This window comes from Barbatula barbatula (assembly GCF_947034865.1).
Source record: "Barbatula barbatula genome assembly, chromosome: 20".
Taxonomy (NCBI): Eukaryota; Metazoa; Chordata; class Actinopteri; order Cypriniformes; family Nemacheilidae; genus Barbatula; species Barbatula barbatula.
In genome coordinates, this window is record NC_136783.1 from 2,527,145 (window position 1) to 2,542,025 (window position 14,881).

The 14,881-nt window shown below is 37.1% G+C and overlaps 1 protein-coding gene across 3 annotated transcripts; it reads left to right on the forward strand.

Annotated features, from left to right (window-relative positions):
- Window positions 1–1,553: 1,553 nt before the first annotated feature.
- hnrnpa1a (heterogeneous nuclear ribonucleoprotein A1a) lies at window positions 1,554–13,916 on the forward strand. Of its 3 annotated transcripts, none has more exons than XM_079483206.1 (13): window positions 1,554–1,680; window positions 2,413–2,535; window positions 2,610–2,756; window positions 6,490–6,700; window positions 6,807–6,899; window positions 7,047–7,136; window positions 9,474–9,539; window positions 9,622–9,783; window positions 11,233–11,364; window positions 11,509–11,578; window positions 11,980–13,502; window positions 13,583–13,702; window positions 13,796–13,911. In XM_079483206.1, exons 1-10 carry the CDS (start codon window positions 1,669–1,671, stop codon window positions 11,568–11,570), a joined length of 1,098 nt encoding a protein of 365 aa, XP_079339332.1. In that variant the 5' UTR covers window positions 1,554–1,668; the 3' UTR covers window positions 11,571–11,578; window positions 11,980–13,502; window positions 13,583–13,702; window positions 13,796–13,911. The 3 variants fall into 3 exon arrangements, with proteins under 3 accessions (XP_079339332.1, XP_079339334.1, XP_079339333.1); XM_079483208.1 differs by having other exon boundaries at window positions 1,607–1,680; window positions 13,434–13,502; XM_079483207.1 differs by having other exon boundaries at window positions 1,615–1,680; window positions 11,509–13,502; window positions 13,779–13,916.
- Window positions 13,917–14,881: the final 965 nt, after the last annotated feature.

The following is a 14,881-nucleotide window of genomic DNA, read 5'->3' on the forward strand; positions in this document are numbered from 1 at the left end:
AAATTAAACTGAATAGTTTACATCTGTTACATACCATTTAGGAAAGTTTGTGTGTTTTATTTATATGTTATGTTATATGTTATTTATATGTGGTTGTCTTATTTAATTAACACTGCATATAGGAATTTATTGTGTGTCTGATATTTGACCTGTGTTTTGAATTCCATAACCTTTTATGTTTTACTTAGTCATTTTTTTCTTGTACAGCTGCTTTGTAACAATGAAAATTGTAAAAAGCGCTATATAAATAAAGCTGACTTGACTTGACTTGACTTATGCTCTACATATTATAGCATACTTTAACAAATGTCTGTATTTAAGAAAAACACTGAATAAGCGATTAGTTTATTCATTCAATGTATTTATTCGTTTTTTCCTTCTATTCTTTAGTCATTCATTCACTACCTCCCTCAGTCATACACTCACTCTATTCATCTACTTAAATTGCTGATTGAGTAACATAGCATTTACCTTAGGCCTCGTTTATCAATGGTGTGCCAAAAATGTTTCCATGTCTTCTTGATACTGAAATACAAACAAAAAGTCATCCTTCGCCTTGGAGAATTGACCGCTCAGGACCTTTCTGAGGACAATTTGTTGATCGTCCCTGTGCATCCGCAAAAATACAGGCTCTGTCACCTCCCCATGGAATAAGTCTCTGTGATTTTATACTCAGTACAATGCTGAAAGTGGTCTCTGAAAATGCCTGGCTGCTGTACCTGGTAAAGAAAGTTTGTATCCATGTACGTATGTAGATGTGCATGTATGTAGGCATCAGCATGCATTCAACAGCTTAATATATGACAAATATATTAGGCCTATACATAACACAATAGACTGATTTCACTCAGCTGCCATGTTGAAATCGAACTCCAGGTTGGTTGTCCAAACCATTGCAGTCTATCTGTCTTCCCGGTTTTCTTGAAATTCCGTGAAATCCGTCTATTGGCAAACCTAAACTGTAGTGCCTGCAGAGCTTAGAGAAATGATGGTTTCTAAAATTAAAGTACAAGAATTGACATAATAATTATGTTAACGTCAATGTAAAGACATTTGTGTATGTTTGATGACATTTTTGTTTGTTTGACCTGATTTTGTTCATAAAAAGCTTTAACTTTCGTTTAGTTTTTTATCGTTTTGGTTTTATTGTATATTAATTTGATTCTTTAATTACAAATTATGATGAATTTTAAAGTTTTATTTAATTAACACTGCATATAGGAATTTATAGTCTGTTCGATATTTGTCCTGTGTGTGTGTTTGCATGTCTGTCTGTGTGGGTGTTTGTATGTGTTGTGTGGAGTGTTTTGTGTGTGTCTGTCTTCTGTGTTTTCACCTTTTATGTTTTGCTTATAGTCAATGTTTTCTTTTACAGCTGCTTTGTGACAATGACAATTGTAAAAAGCGTTATATAAATAAAGTTGACTTGACTCGACTCGAAAACAACGTTAAACTACCATGAAAATTTCATGTTATCAGGAATATCATTTTTCATGACTGTCTTTGCTGCGGAGATTCATATTTTTTCAAGCGCAGCAAGAACGTGGCCCCGCCCCTGTTTACGGCGTCACTGCACATTGTGTGCTGACGTCTTCAGCGCGCCTGCGCAGTGCGCACGTTCAATATACGGGGTTTGCGTCGCTCCGCTGCCGCTGTTTAAAGATCGCCATGTCTAAAGAGGTAAAATATACCATTTAAAACGGTTGTTGTTAAGATTGTATTAATCGTGGAGTGTTATGTACACTACATAAATGATGCTGAACTCCAAATACTGAGACTTAATGAATCGGAGAACATCGTATTTTTAAATAAGAAGCGTGTGTTTCCAGCTGCTTTGCGTGTCTTTGTTTGCCGCTGCTCGTAACGTTGCGTGATATAAAACAAGCGTTGCTTTCCGCTTCAATGCGTCTTTTTATACATATATATATGAAAGTCGTGTTTTTCTGTTATTTCGCTAAACAAGCATCATCAAGTCTTTTTAACATATATTCACATGTGTCCTGTGCAAGTTGTAGGCCTCGGGATTGCAGCGCCCCGCATATAGAGCGACAATTTTCATTCATTACTGCAACTCCAGGAAATGCCTGACCAAAACGAAGCCTTGTTTTAGTGTTGAAACATGGTTCAGCGATGCTATTTGTGGTCAAAATCAAACTGCTAATGTATTCCGGTCTTACAGCAGTATACATTTATCGTTGATAGTTTTCAGTTAAACTATGGTAATACTGATTTAATCATGTCTCCAGTCCAAACACATGCCGACTACAGTTGTGCTTTAAGAATATTTCCTTGGTTAATACAGTTTCTTGGTGAAGTAAATTATTGTAGATGGTTTCTGTTTAGTGTGTAGTGGCAGTATAATGCCTGTACGGTATATGAAATCATAATCTAGCAATATTTTTGCCTCTCCAGCATCAGACCCCTCGTGAGCCTGAGCAGCTCCGCAAGCTGTTTATTGGTGGTCTCAGTTTTGAGACGACAGATGAGAGCCTTCGGGCCCATTTCGAGGAGTGGGGAACCCTCACAGACTGTGTGGTGAGTACATCTGCATGCATAGACTTGCTTAACCAAAAGAGCAGAAACCGCTGTAATAATCACTTTTTTCAAAGGTAATGAGGGATCCAAACACCAAGAGGTCGAGGGGTTTCGGCTTTGTAACCTACAGTTCAGGAGATGAGGTGGACGCAGCGATGGATGCTCGCCCGCACAAAGTGGATGGGAGAGCAGTTGAACCCAAGAGGGCTGTATCTAGAGAAGTAGGTCGTGTTTGTAACTTGTCACTTGATAACGGCAGAGATGTTTAAATACATTTGTTGCACTATAAATGATCTGTTACATTATTTTTTTCAAGATAAAGTTAAAATTCAGTGACTGGGACGCTTGCCATTTGATCAACCAAAAAAATCCTTTATTATGGTTGCACGACAAATCAAAAATAAACCGCACACAATTTGGCGATTTATTCTGAGTGAAGTAAGGTTAAATGCTACTGCATCTAAAAGCCAGAGTGTGCTCTCGCTCAGAAACTCCAAATATGCCCCGCAGAAGAAGTATCATAACACACGTAGTTCCAGGAAATGCCTATTGGCATCATTCTATCGCCGTTTTTCAAGCCGCCTCAAGTATTTTCAAGACGATAAAGTATATCTATAATAGAGCAGGGTAAGTTAACGTGTTATCAGGGTTTCCATAGGATTTTGACAGACTTGTGGCACTGGTGACGTCATAAGATTATTAGTATAGTTGTGACGTCATCATGTTGTGTTAGTGTTAGCACTTTTTTGTCAAAACAAGTTGACAAAAGCTCTTTTGTAAAAACCGTTTGCTTACGAATAGAATCCTTCTCGACCAATCACCTTCTACGCATGTCATGGAAACAACAGGTCTCTGTCATTGGTTAGCTGTGAAAAAAAGAACTTGATGTAGAAAAGTTTAACTTTTTTCAACCTCAAAAGTCACTCTGAGCTGCAGAAAAAGACGCCGGTGCTAGCCTTTAAAAAAGCGCTCAGGGTGTTTTTTTTAAAACACTTGTTTACTCCGGAGCATGAGAATATAAAAAAGACGCTAGCAGCTTAAAAAAGAAGTTAAGTCTGAACACGGCTGTATTTTACAAAGGGATGTCACCAGCAGCCACTTTAACCGCTGCTTCAATTCTGATTTATAAAAGCAACATCATGGGACAAAATCACAATACAGTACATCTACATTAAAGAGCCGCTATATGCTGTTTGCCCTTTCTAGACAAAGTGTTGCTGTATTACGAACGCTTCTTTAATTTTAAATGCAAATGACGGTTAAATACGGGTGGCAAAAGGCTGGCACACACACATGGAGCTCAGCGGAAGAAAGATGGCATGTGAACACGGCCAGGCTTCACTCACGCCAAACAAGTCAGGAAGACGACACGGAAGCGCTGTTTATCCATGAGTTATTCTATCACAGATACTGTTATTAGCACGGATAGATAAAAAAAGTGATGGCGGACATGAAAATACCTGGGCAGACCGCCTAAGCGCTGCGTTATTATTGGGTTAACACATTAATATCGCGTTAACGCATTAATTAATTAGCGCTGGCAATTATTTTATCATGCATTAACACAGTTTCTTAAAAGTATTATTAGAGCGCAAACTACTAAACGAAGTTCCCTTTCACGTCTTCTTGCTCTGAAATGGACAAATAAACACAAAATGACGTCACAATTCACATACTGTATTAGCAAGGGTCCATGTAAAAGTAATCCGTTTTATGAACAATAACAACTGTGAGACAAAACAGACGCGTCACAGTATTTTAGATCTGTATATCAGTATAAAGCGCTCTTAAAGGGGCCGCAGCAGAATAAAGATCTGTTTATAATGTTCATCAAACAGCAAAGGATGAGCCCAAATACTCACTCATATTAAAGGAATTGTTCTCCTTTTATGAGTAGTTAAGATAAAGAAAATTAGCATACAATAATTTAGTTGTGAAAGATGTGCTTTAAATACAGTAAAGTCTACACTTTGTGTTGAAAGAGTTTAAGTTTTTCTGTAAAAATAGACATACATTAATGCCCTGTATGTTGGTTTTGTAAGCTATTTAATTTGATCACATTAATGTTTAAGTTGAGTGACAAGAAATATTTTGTCGTAAAAAAGCACATTTGTGTATAAAGTGTTTGCAAACCAAATCCTATTGAACTTTTGTTCATATAGCAGTACTTTTAAAATAAAAATGCACAATACACTACTTTTGAGTTCATTATTGAATATTACACTCAACAATGTGATTAATCGCGAATAATCACAGAAAAGTAATCCAATTATAAAATGTAACTGTTGCCTCGCACTAATTTATAATGATGATGTTTGACGGGTGTTGCTTTCTAAAATGCTTTTTATAAGCGACTCTAAACTCGCACTGCGTTAAGATCAAGCAGCATCGCAGCGCTTCACAGACAAGCTGAGCATGAAACATGGCGCATTAGCCAGATCAATTGAAGCACGACTTTGTGGTTGTCGTGATTTATTGTGCAGCCCGACCTTGGCCTTTATATTACCTATATTATTAGGGATGCTCCGATCCGATATTTGTATCGGGTATCGGCGTTGATACTGAATAAAATTCTAGCCGATACCCGATCTGACATAAAATTTGTGCTAGGTAATGTAAAAGTTCATGGAGACACCGGCGCTTAAAATCTCTCGTGGCTGTGTTTTGCGCAAGTGTGACATCATACGCTAGCAACGTGCTCTGTACGTAGTGCACGTGAACATATAGCAGCGAACAGCATGGAGCGAGCCAAAATATCTGCCATTTGGAGTTATTTTACAACAGCTACGCCAACAAGTTTCACCGCTGTATGCAATACATGCCAAGTAAATGTTCCGAGGGGTGGTGATAAAGCTTCTAATTACAATACTACTAATTTAATCAAGCATTTACAGATATGTCATCCTCAAAATACAAAGAGTTCAATAAGCTAAAGAAACTAAAACGAGACGATACGAAGCAGCTAACCTTGGAGGAGACAACGGAAAGAATTCAGAAATTTCCATCTGGTAGTGTGAAAGCAGCGAAAATCACTGAAAGCATACTGAATTTCATTGTTAGGGATGGGCAACCGCTGTCCGTCGTTGCGAATAATGCCTTCAGACTCCTTATAAACCACCTGGAACCTGCGGTACGACACGCCGAAGCGTAAATATTTATCTGAGACGGCTCTAGCTGAACAGTACCGAAAAGTCTGCAAACACATATCCGAAAAAGTTTAAGATGTCAATGCGGTGAGTTTTACAACAGATATCTGGAGCTGCGACGTGTCCCCTGTGTCGCTTTTAAGTTTAACCGCACACTGGTTGGATGAGAATTTTGTGCCACAAAATGCCATGTTAAATGCAACAAACATGTGCAGTTTTACCAAGCTAGGGAAGCTAGTGTTTTATTTATCTGTTTCTGTGTTGGATGTTAAATTTAATTTTCACTAAACTTGAGTTTAGTTAAGTGGACTTTGCTTTAGTGACTTAAGCATTAAAAAGATCTGATTCATGTTATTTTTAATATCTAAAGCAGTGAAGCTATTGCTTTTTTTGCTAAATTTCAGCTGCTGTATTGTTTATTGCAAATTGATTTTTAAATTATTTTTGCACTTTCTTAAAAATTATTAAGAGATTTTGTTTCCATTTATTTATACCCGTTTATCAAGCTAGTGAAGCTGTTGTTTTATTCAGCTGCTTAATTTGCACTTCAATTTTGAATGTCTTTTGAATTTTGAAAGTTTAAGATTTAAAAAATGTTACCTTAGTATCGGATCGGTACTCTGTATCGGCCAATACTGAATCTCAGGTATCGGTATCAGAAGCAAAAAAGATGGATTGGAGCATCCCTATATATTATTCAACATTGTTTTAAATTTATTTGTGTTTCACAAGCCTGATATCTGCATGTTTCTGTCTTTAGTTAATCTGGTTAAAAAATTTTTACCTTGTTACCCATGAAATCTTTTAGGACTCAAGCAAACCAGGCGCTCACTCCACTGTTAAAAAGATTTTTGTTGGTGGAATCAAAGAAGACACAGATGAGGAACACTTGCGCGAGTACTTTTGCCAGTTTGGTAAAATCGAGGAGGTGAATATCATGACTGAGAAAAACAGTGATAAGAGGAGAGGCTTTGCCTTTATCACGTTTGATGACCACGACTCTGTTGACAGGATTGTCAGTAAGTGACTCTGGTTTATATTTATGCAGCAGTAGCATTTTATATTAAAACCTGGTTAATAAACTTAAATCTTAAAATAAATAAATTTTTTATCTCTACCCCACAGTTCAGAAGTACCACACAGTGAATGGACACAACTGTGAAGTCAGGAAAGCTCTCTCCAGGGAGGAAATGAACAGGGTTTCAATGAATCCACGAGGTGGGACTCCCAAATTAGCATATTTGTTATATTCTTGATACACGCTATAACTGTACGGCAAGTTAACAATGACAACGTCATTTGAGCTCTTTTTGCTGTGTAGCAGTATCATCTACAGTTGTGATAACTGCAACAATTTTACCTTAGGTGGCCGAGGAGGAGGAGGAGGAGGAGGCGGCAGCGGTGGTGGTGGTGGTGGTGGAGGAAACTTTGGTGGGAGAGGAGGTGGATATGGAGGTACGGTTTTCGTTAATGCTTGATGAGTCAAATAAAACCCAGTGTTCCTCCATGGTGGCGTCACCTGTATTATATCCCAAAGTGTTTTACAAATAAAATGATGCATCACAAGTTCACAATGAAACTTGATATGGTTCATTAAGGCTAAACTCTGGCTTAAGTTTTAAGCCTGCACTCCCTTGTGGTCAATATATAATAGAATTTATGAAAATGCGAATCATTTATGAGTTTGTAGGGCTGGGTATACCTTGACATCGATACTGGTTTCTGAGCGATACTTTTGATATCCAATTGATGAAATGTAATGAAAGATTACATTACTCATTACTTTGAAATACATTTTCAAAGTAATGTTTTGTGTTTCCAATTTGTTGACTGATAAGTACACTGACTACACAGCGTTATCATTAGTAGCTGCTTATTCTATTTCCTTATCATAAACACAATCACTAATGTCAATTTATGCAGTTTGATAATTTACCGAAAACATTAGCAGATCATTAGATACTATACCATAAAACAACAGTAAAAACTTGTATTCCACAAAAATATTTTTTAACAGCAAGCAACATTACTGAAATTAACAGCTTTATTTTTTATATTTTGAATTTTTTAACAGACCGACAGAATCATGTGTATTTTTTAATGTTGGTAATACAATACATACTCTTGAACTGTGCATCAGTCTCATGCTGTGCTACATGTACACGGCTTCAAACTGCATCTTAAAAGAACAGTTCACCCAAAAATGAGAATTGTGTTTTCATTTTCTTACCCTCCAGTTGTTCCAAATCTGTATACATTTCTTTGTTCTGATGAACACGAAGTAAGATATTTTGTGCTCATTTCTACGTTAAATTGATAAATGAGGCCCAATGTGTTTTAAATGCCTTTACCTATGTTTTTAAATCTGCTTCAAAAACCAATTATCAGAGATGGGCTGCATCTCCTGATAACTTTCTCGTAGCGTGCTACAAAGAATCTAAAGGTATATCTTAACTACAGATATACCTTTTCTACGTGTGTTTCCCGTACTATACCTTAGGACATGGGTCTCAAACTCAGTTCCTGGAGGGCCACAGCTCTGCACAGTTTAGCTCCAACCAGCTCTAAACCACACCTGCTTGGAAGTTTCTTGTAATCCTGAAGATGTTGATTAGCTGAATCAGGTGTGTTTGATTAGGGTTGGAGCTAAACTGTGCAGAGCTGTGGCCCTCCAGGAACTGAGTTTGAGACCCATGCCTTAGGAGGTTACTTTCCTACGTGCCACGTTTACAGGTGCTGTCCACTGCGGTGGTGCTGAATTAATGGATATCGATCGCTCGACAATCAATTATTCACTCTATACAGACTGCTTTATGTGAGATGGTGGCATTCTTTATAAAATAAGCAATCATAAAGTTACGCAATTAAAAGTTTATTCAAGCAGCTAACAATTACACTTGAATAGTTGACGCGTTTATTGTGCTTGCTCAATTGATGCTCAATTGGCGTGTTTACAGCACGAAGCATGTAGCTTATGGCCACATTTATTAAAACATTAAAATATAATCAACATCTTACAATATCAAGAGGAATAATGTAAAAAAGTATGCCATAATAGTTCAGCCCTTAAATGTGGTATTTTGATGTTGCAATTAAATGTTTTTATTCATGTCAAGAAAAAGAAAATTACTACAAGTGAGAGAATGTGTTTTTTCCCTATTTTCTATTTTAAAAGTGTGTCATGAGATGCCTTTCATTATTCCTGTGTTTGGGAACAAATTATTTATATTGTCATAATACTGTATATGTTGCTACAAAAAACATCAGAATTTAGGGGCTGCTCCGTTGAGTTTGTCTTGAGTTAGTTTAGACCAACAAGCATCTAAAAGCTGTTGAATTTTGCAACTGTGGCAGGCAACATTTTTGTAGAATTGTCTCTTCTGATATGGTAGCCAGGGGACTAAAATGTTCTCTTATGAAATAGTGCACATACACTTCTGTCTCCGAGGACGGCGCTGTCTTTGCTTTATTAGCAGACTCACTGCCATAGTTTGACCGAACTTCCCATAACATTAATTCCCTTGTAGACTCAAATGTAATATTCAATTATTATATAAAGTTTTATGTGTGAAATTAAACTGCGATGTAGAATGAATTGTCAACAGTGATAAGGTATAGCTAAGAGTGGTCCAGATCAACCTTACGAAAGTATGACTTGCAGAAGGTATACTTAACTAAGAAGGTTTTCGGGAAACACGTATAAACGATAAGGCACAGCTTAAGGTATAACTTAAGACGTAGCGTTTATTGTTGTCTGTTACATTTATTTAATCAAAATGTTTTTCTATCAAGGTGGATATGGTGGAGGAAGAGGAGGTTATGGTGGAGGTGATGGATATAATGGCTATGGAGGAAATGGTATGTATGGTTTAATAAGAATAGGTAGTTAATTGTATTAAAAAGCTTACAGGGTACCCATCAAATGTTTTATGTTTCCTAGGTGGCTATGGTGGAGGCGGACCAGGTTATGGCGGTAACCGTGGTTATGGAGGTGGTGGCGGCAGCAGTGGTGGCTATGGCAACCAGGGAGGTGGATATGGTGGTGGTGGCGGCGGCGGCTATGACAACTACAACAATGGTGGTGGAGGGGGCAACTTCGGAGGTCAGTCTTGTCAATCGTGCAGGGTATTTCCTTGGGGTACGCATAGGGAAGCTCCATTCCATCTTTTTTTTTTTTTTTTTTGCACAAAACTATCACCATATAAAAAGTCTCAAGAGCAGAGAGGCACAAAAGTGCTCATGTGCATCCTGGACACAGAATGATGCACTTAAAGTATGGTCTCTTTCTGAAGTAGCTGGGATTTTTGCTCCTCATGTTCTTAACATATATTTTCTTTGCGTCTAAAATGTTATGTGTTTAACAAATCGTGCGTTGTACAGTTTACTCAGCCTTTTTATAAACTGAGGTTTAAAAAGAGAATGACGCACAATATTCAGACCGCTTCCAGTGCTTTGAACTAACGTTTTGGCACTCATCAGCGAGTACCGGCTCCAGCAAAATACAGTAATTATAAACAAAACTAGACTATTATCCAGTGATTATGAAGAATAATAGAAACATTGGAACATCTTGGAAAGAGTAACGTCCTGACTGTCACCGAACACTTTCACATGCTGACCGGAGATTGACGGATGACAATACCGGCAGAGGTTTCCCGACTCAATATGCTATATTGGTTTGTTCCTCACATAAACATATCAAATGACATAAGAACAACTTGGAATATAGTGCATGAAAACTTGTGGTTTTGTAATAGTTAGACCGTTTATGAGTAATATGTGCATCTAAAGCACAGTATCGGATTTGGATCGGTGCAATACCGATCGATACCCGATCAAGCAAAAAGGTCTGTATCGATCCCAAACAAAATATCGGCGAATCCCTAGGTGTGCGCGAGTATTTTAAAATGAAAATTTTTAAATGCTATACGAATAGGTATTTTTCATAGGAAAAAAAACTGCATCACAGGGTTGAGTTTCTGCTATAGAAGACACTTTTAGAATGCTCATTCTAATTTACTGCTGCTTCGAGCGGTTTCCTGTACTGCACGCATGACACTTCTGTTAACAGCATCTCACTACATAGGGATGCGAACACATCTCCAGAGCTGCTCTAAGAGTTTACTTCATGTGCATTTGTCAAGTTGGGCAAAGTTTCATTTGAGTAAAGCTACTGTCAAACATGCACTAAAAAGGTATTTGTGACAACCTTTGACACACCCACGTGAATAAACTATTGTATAATATTTTCCTTATTAAAGTAAATGTACAAGTAAAATAAAAAATCTTACATATAAGTTTGTGTAAATGCAATGGGGAAATGCTGGTTTATATTAACATAGTTGTGCATTACGACCAATTTTTTTTGGATTTTTCCCTGTAATGTTAAACAACACTAATATCTAGATGTCTTACTATAGTTAATGAATAAATGCAAGTTTTTTTTTATATTACTAATACAATACGATTTTATTTATTTTACAGAAAGTAAAGTAAAAAAAGGGAACTGTCAAACCGATTTCATAGGGCCTTTCCATTGGTTTTCTTTCAGGCAACTTTGGAGGGGGAGGAGACTACAATGACTTTGGCAACTATGGTAACCAATCTTCCTCTAATTATGGCCCAATGAAGGGAGGAAACTACGGTGGAGGAGGTGGAAGAAGCGGTGGTGGCCCATATGGTGGTTAGTTGATTATTTTCCACTTGTCACATGGTGCAGTACATTTTATAGCTTGAATAATCTTGTTGAGATTATTGTTGAGAAGTGTTTTGATAATGAATGCAGATAAGGGCTCACTGCCTGATGTAAAACTTGGTTCTTTTATAGGTAATTATGGAGGAGCCTCCGGTGGGGGTTATGGAGGAAACTCAGGTGGTCGGAGATTTTAAGTTTCAGGGTAAGAATTGTGGCACTTGTGTAAACGGGTTGTGAGTTTTAACTCCTCCATAAACTTAAGATGCTCAACCGATGCTAATGTTAGTCCATGATCACTCATGATTTAGACTGTAAATTTAGTAGAACCATTGATTTTCAGTGCAGGGAATCCAGCAGCAAACCTTCAAACTTTTTTTTAGCTAAGTTCCAGTATTAAGACGAATGTTGGTTGAGTTGCGTCCCTAAACGTCTGGCTGGCTGCCATCACACGCAGACTCATCTTCATTGTCCTAACCATACGGTCTTAGCTGACCTGAAGGTTTGCTTCTGTGCTTCTACTAATTCCCCTCCAGATGAGCTCTTAATGAAGACAAAGCAAGGATGCAAAGTGTAACTCAATTTATGTTCCATATTGTCCAACAGGCCACAGTACTTAGAGAAGAGCCAGAGAGACATGACAGGGAAAGGAGAGAAGCAAGCAGGTTTACACCTAGATCTGCCCAGCCAAGCAGCGTGGTGGCAGTTTTAACGTCTGCCACGCCAAGAGAACATGTTCAGTTGGGAGGGGGAACTCATCTGGGGTGGGCGGGGGTAATGGTTAAAAAAGTGTCAAAAGTACTTTAGTCCTGAAGGATATTTTCTAGTTTGTAGTTTTTCTTTTATTTTTGCCTGTGAAGTGCAAAGCATTCCAGTGAGGTTTTATGCAGGGTTTCATTTTTGTTTTGGCTTTTTTCTTCAACCAGTAGGTTGTCTTCTGCTTTTATATGTAAACAGTCACCAATCAAGATTAAATAAACCGCTTCAGTCTTTTTTATTTAATTGTATTCGTCAGTGTTTTAATTTGGAAATCAAAATATTTTGTCAACTAGTCAGACAAATAACTGCGTTTTCACAACGGCCCCTTCATATTCCATTTATGTTAGCATTCAGATCTGTCTTTGTTTGTCACTTAGTTTATTGATAAAGATCAACAGTTAAGGTTCAGAAATAAATGCAACATTTAGTCCTAAACTTTGCAGTTGAATTTTAAATCAAGACATGCTTGTCTGTTAAGTTATTTTGGTTAAATTGAACAATAATTAAATGGTTGGTCAAAGCAGTCCTTGCCTGTTTCTAGTAGTATTGTATTTTGGAACTGCCGGGGGTAGTATGTCGTTCAGCTTTTAGACATATTAAATGACCTCATGTTTTTATGAATGGTATCTGTGGAGGATTTTACACAACTCACAAAAGCCAACCAAAGCCATTCTCTTACGTGAATGGTCAGATTATCTGATGAGGTACCAGAAGAATTTCTGGCCATTGGGAGGAGCCAGCTTAAAGGCTAGCCAAAGAGAAGAGACTGTTGAGAAGCAATCCGTCCAAGAAAGGCTAGCCGTTGGGATGAGCCAGCTGAGAGGCTAGCTTATTGGAAACGCCAGCTAAGGGAAAGTAGCAAGATCTTCGCTTGGAGCCAGAGCAGCAGGGGACAGCAGTCTTATTGAGAACAGATGATTGCTCTTGTAAGACTAGCGAGAAACAGCTACCAAAGTGAGGTATTTAACGTACCAGACTGGTAGGTAAGAGGCGAATTTTAGTCTTCTATTTCATGTGAATATTTTCATTGTGCTCATCAAAACTGGGTAACCGTTGTTAAGATTTTGTTTCTGAGTTGTTTCCGTGGTTGTGGTGAAACATGACTTCTGAACTTGTCCGTGTGACAAATCTTTAATCCATTTACACTACGATTCGCATCTAATGTTACATTGTAAAAATAAGACACAATGTCCCTGTGTCAGTGGTGCATGAGACACTTGTGACTTCAGACATGCTGTGCTTGGCTGCATGGTTGTTACACCTTTCAAAATATGGTCTTAAGTCTTGTTTTTTGTTTGCAGGTATAAAATCTGGTGTTAATTTCTGGTAGGTGCTAAAAGTTCAAATCCAGCGGGTTGATGTCTTTGAAGGTAAGTAGATGTGATGTAATTTAATTTAAGCATTTGACAACATCAGTACATGGATTTCATAATATTTATTGTCCCCGCAGGGTATCTTAAGCAAGCATCTACTCAAACGGTTGCTGAATGCGTGAAGAGTTTACATTTCAATAATTACTGTCTTTGAGCTGTATCTACCATGTTGGTGAATGCACAGAATATCTGAAATGGTAATCTTTTAACTAAATTTAAGAATGACAAGTGTTCATTTTATGGTCATTAAAAATGTTATCATTTTCAACATAGCTCTTTCTGTTTTGCAGGTTTGCACAGAGATGAACAATAGCTGCTGGGCAGCATTTTAAATAGTTGTGTATGATATTTATTTGTATGTTTTATATATTTAAGAACTTTAAGAAGTATTTCAATAAAAGTTTTAAAAACATGAGTGAAATGCTTCATTTGGACTGATAGTAAAATGTGATTTGAACACAGAGTATCAAAAAATAATTTTTTCCTGAAACAATCATGGAAATCTTTAGATTCATCAGTATTCTATGTTGTTTACACATGTGCCTGAATTTAGTTATTGTTATGTGAGGAACTGTGAAGCTTGTGTAATACATATACTTACCATAAGGATATGTTGTATAAATGAATTGGATTTGGCCTTAACCTAAATGTAACCTTCACTCTTCGCCATTATGGTTGGCCCCAAAAGTCATATGTAACAAAAAATTATCCGAATTTCAACATTACAGAACTATTTCCACTAACTTCTAGCTTTGTTGGACTTTAAGCGATAGTTCACACAAAAATTGTTCACTCACCCTCTTGTCATTTCACACCTGTTTGGCATGAAAGTGCTCAGTTCTCACTTTGCACCACAATTCTTTTGATTATGAAATTTATCAAAAATCATTTTCTTGCATCTGATTGTGGGCAGCATGCCTCGAATCAATTAAATTTTAGTCATATAGCGCTATTCACAATTTACAACTTCACATGCATAAGACATTTTAAAGTAATACTGGGGGAAACATTTAAGAGAATATACAGCATTAAGATAGATGGTATTATTGCAAGTTTTTCTCTATGCAATGTACACTGATGTCAGCGGATTGTCAGAAACTATAAATTATTAAATCGAAGTATATTTAGCTATATTATTATTTGAAATATTGTTATCAGGACTGGGATCCCAAAATTACAATATACCGGAACAATTTGCAGTAAAAATTAAAGTATATCTAGTTAAGGTATATTATTATTTTAAATATTGTTTTCAGGAATGGGAGCCTATAATTTCAATATACCAGAACAATTTGCAGGCTGGATTTATAAGATCATCAGAGGGGTATTGCACAAAAGCAAGATAAGGGATTAAGCTGGGATTTTCCAGTTATCCT

Coding starts and splice junctions, on each gene's coding strand:
- hnrnpa1a (XM_079483206.1), top strand. Junction 7,137..9,473: donor GAGAGGAGGTGGATATGGAG/GTACGGTTTTCG, acceptor TTTTCTATCAAG/GTGGATATGGTGGAGGAAGA. Junction 9,784..11,232: donor TGGAGGGGGCAACTTCGGAG/GTCAGTCTTGTC, acceptor GTTTTCTTTCAG/GCAACTTTGGAGGGGGAGGA.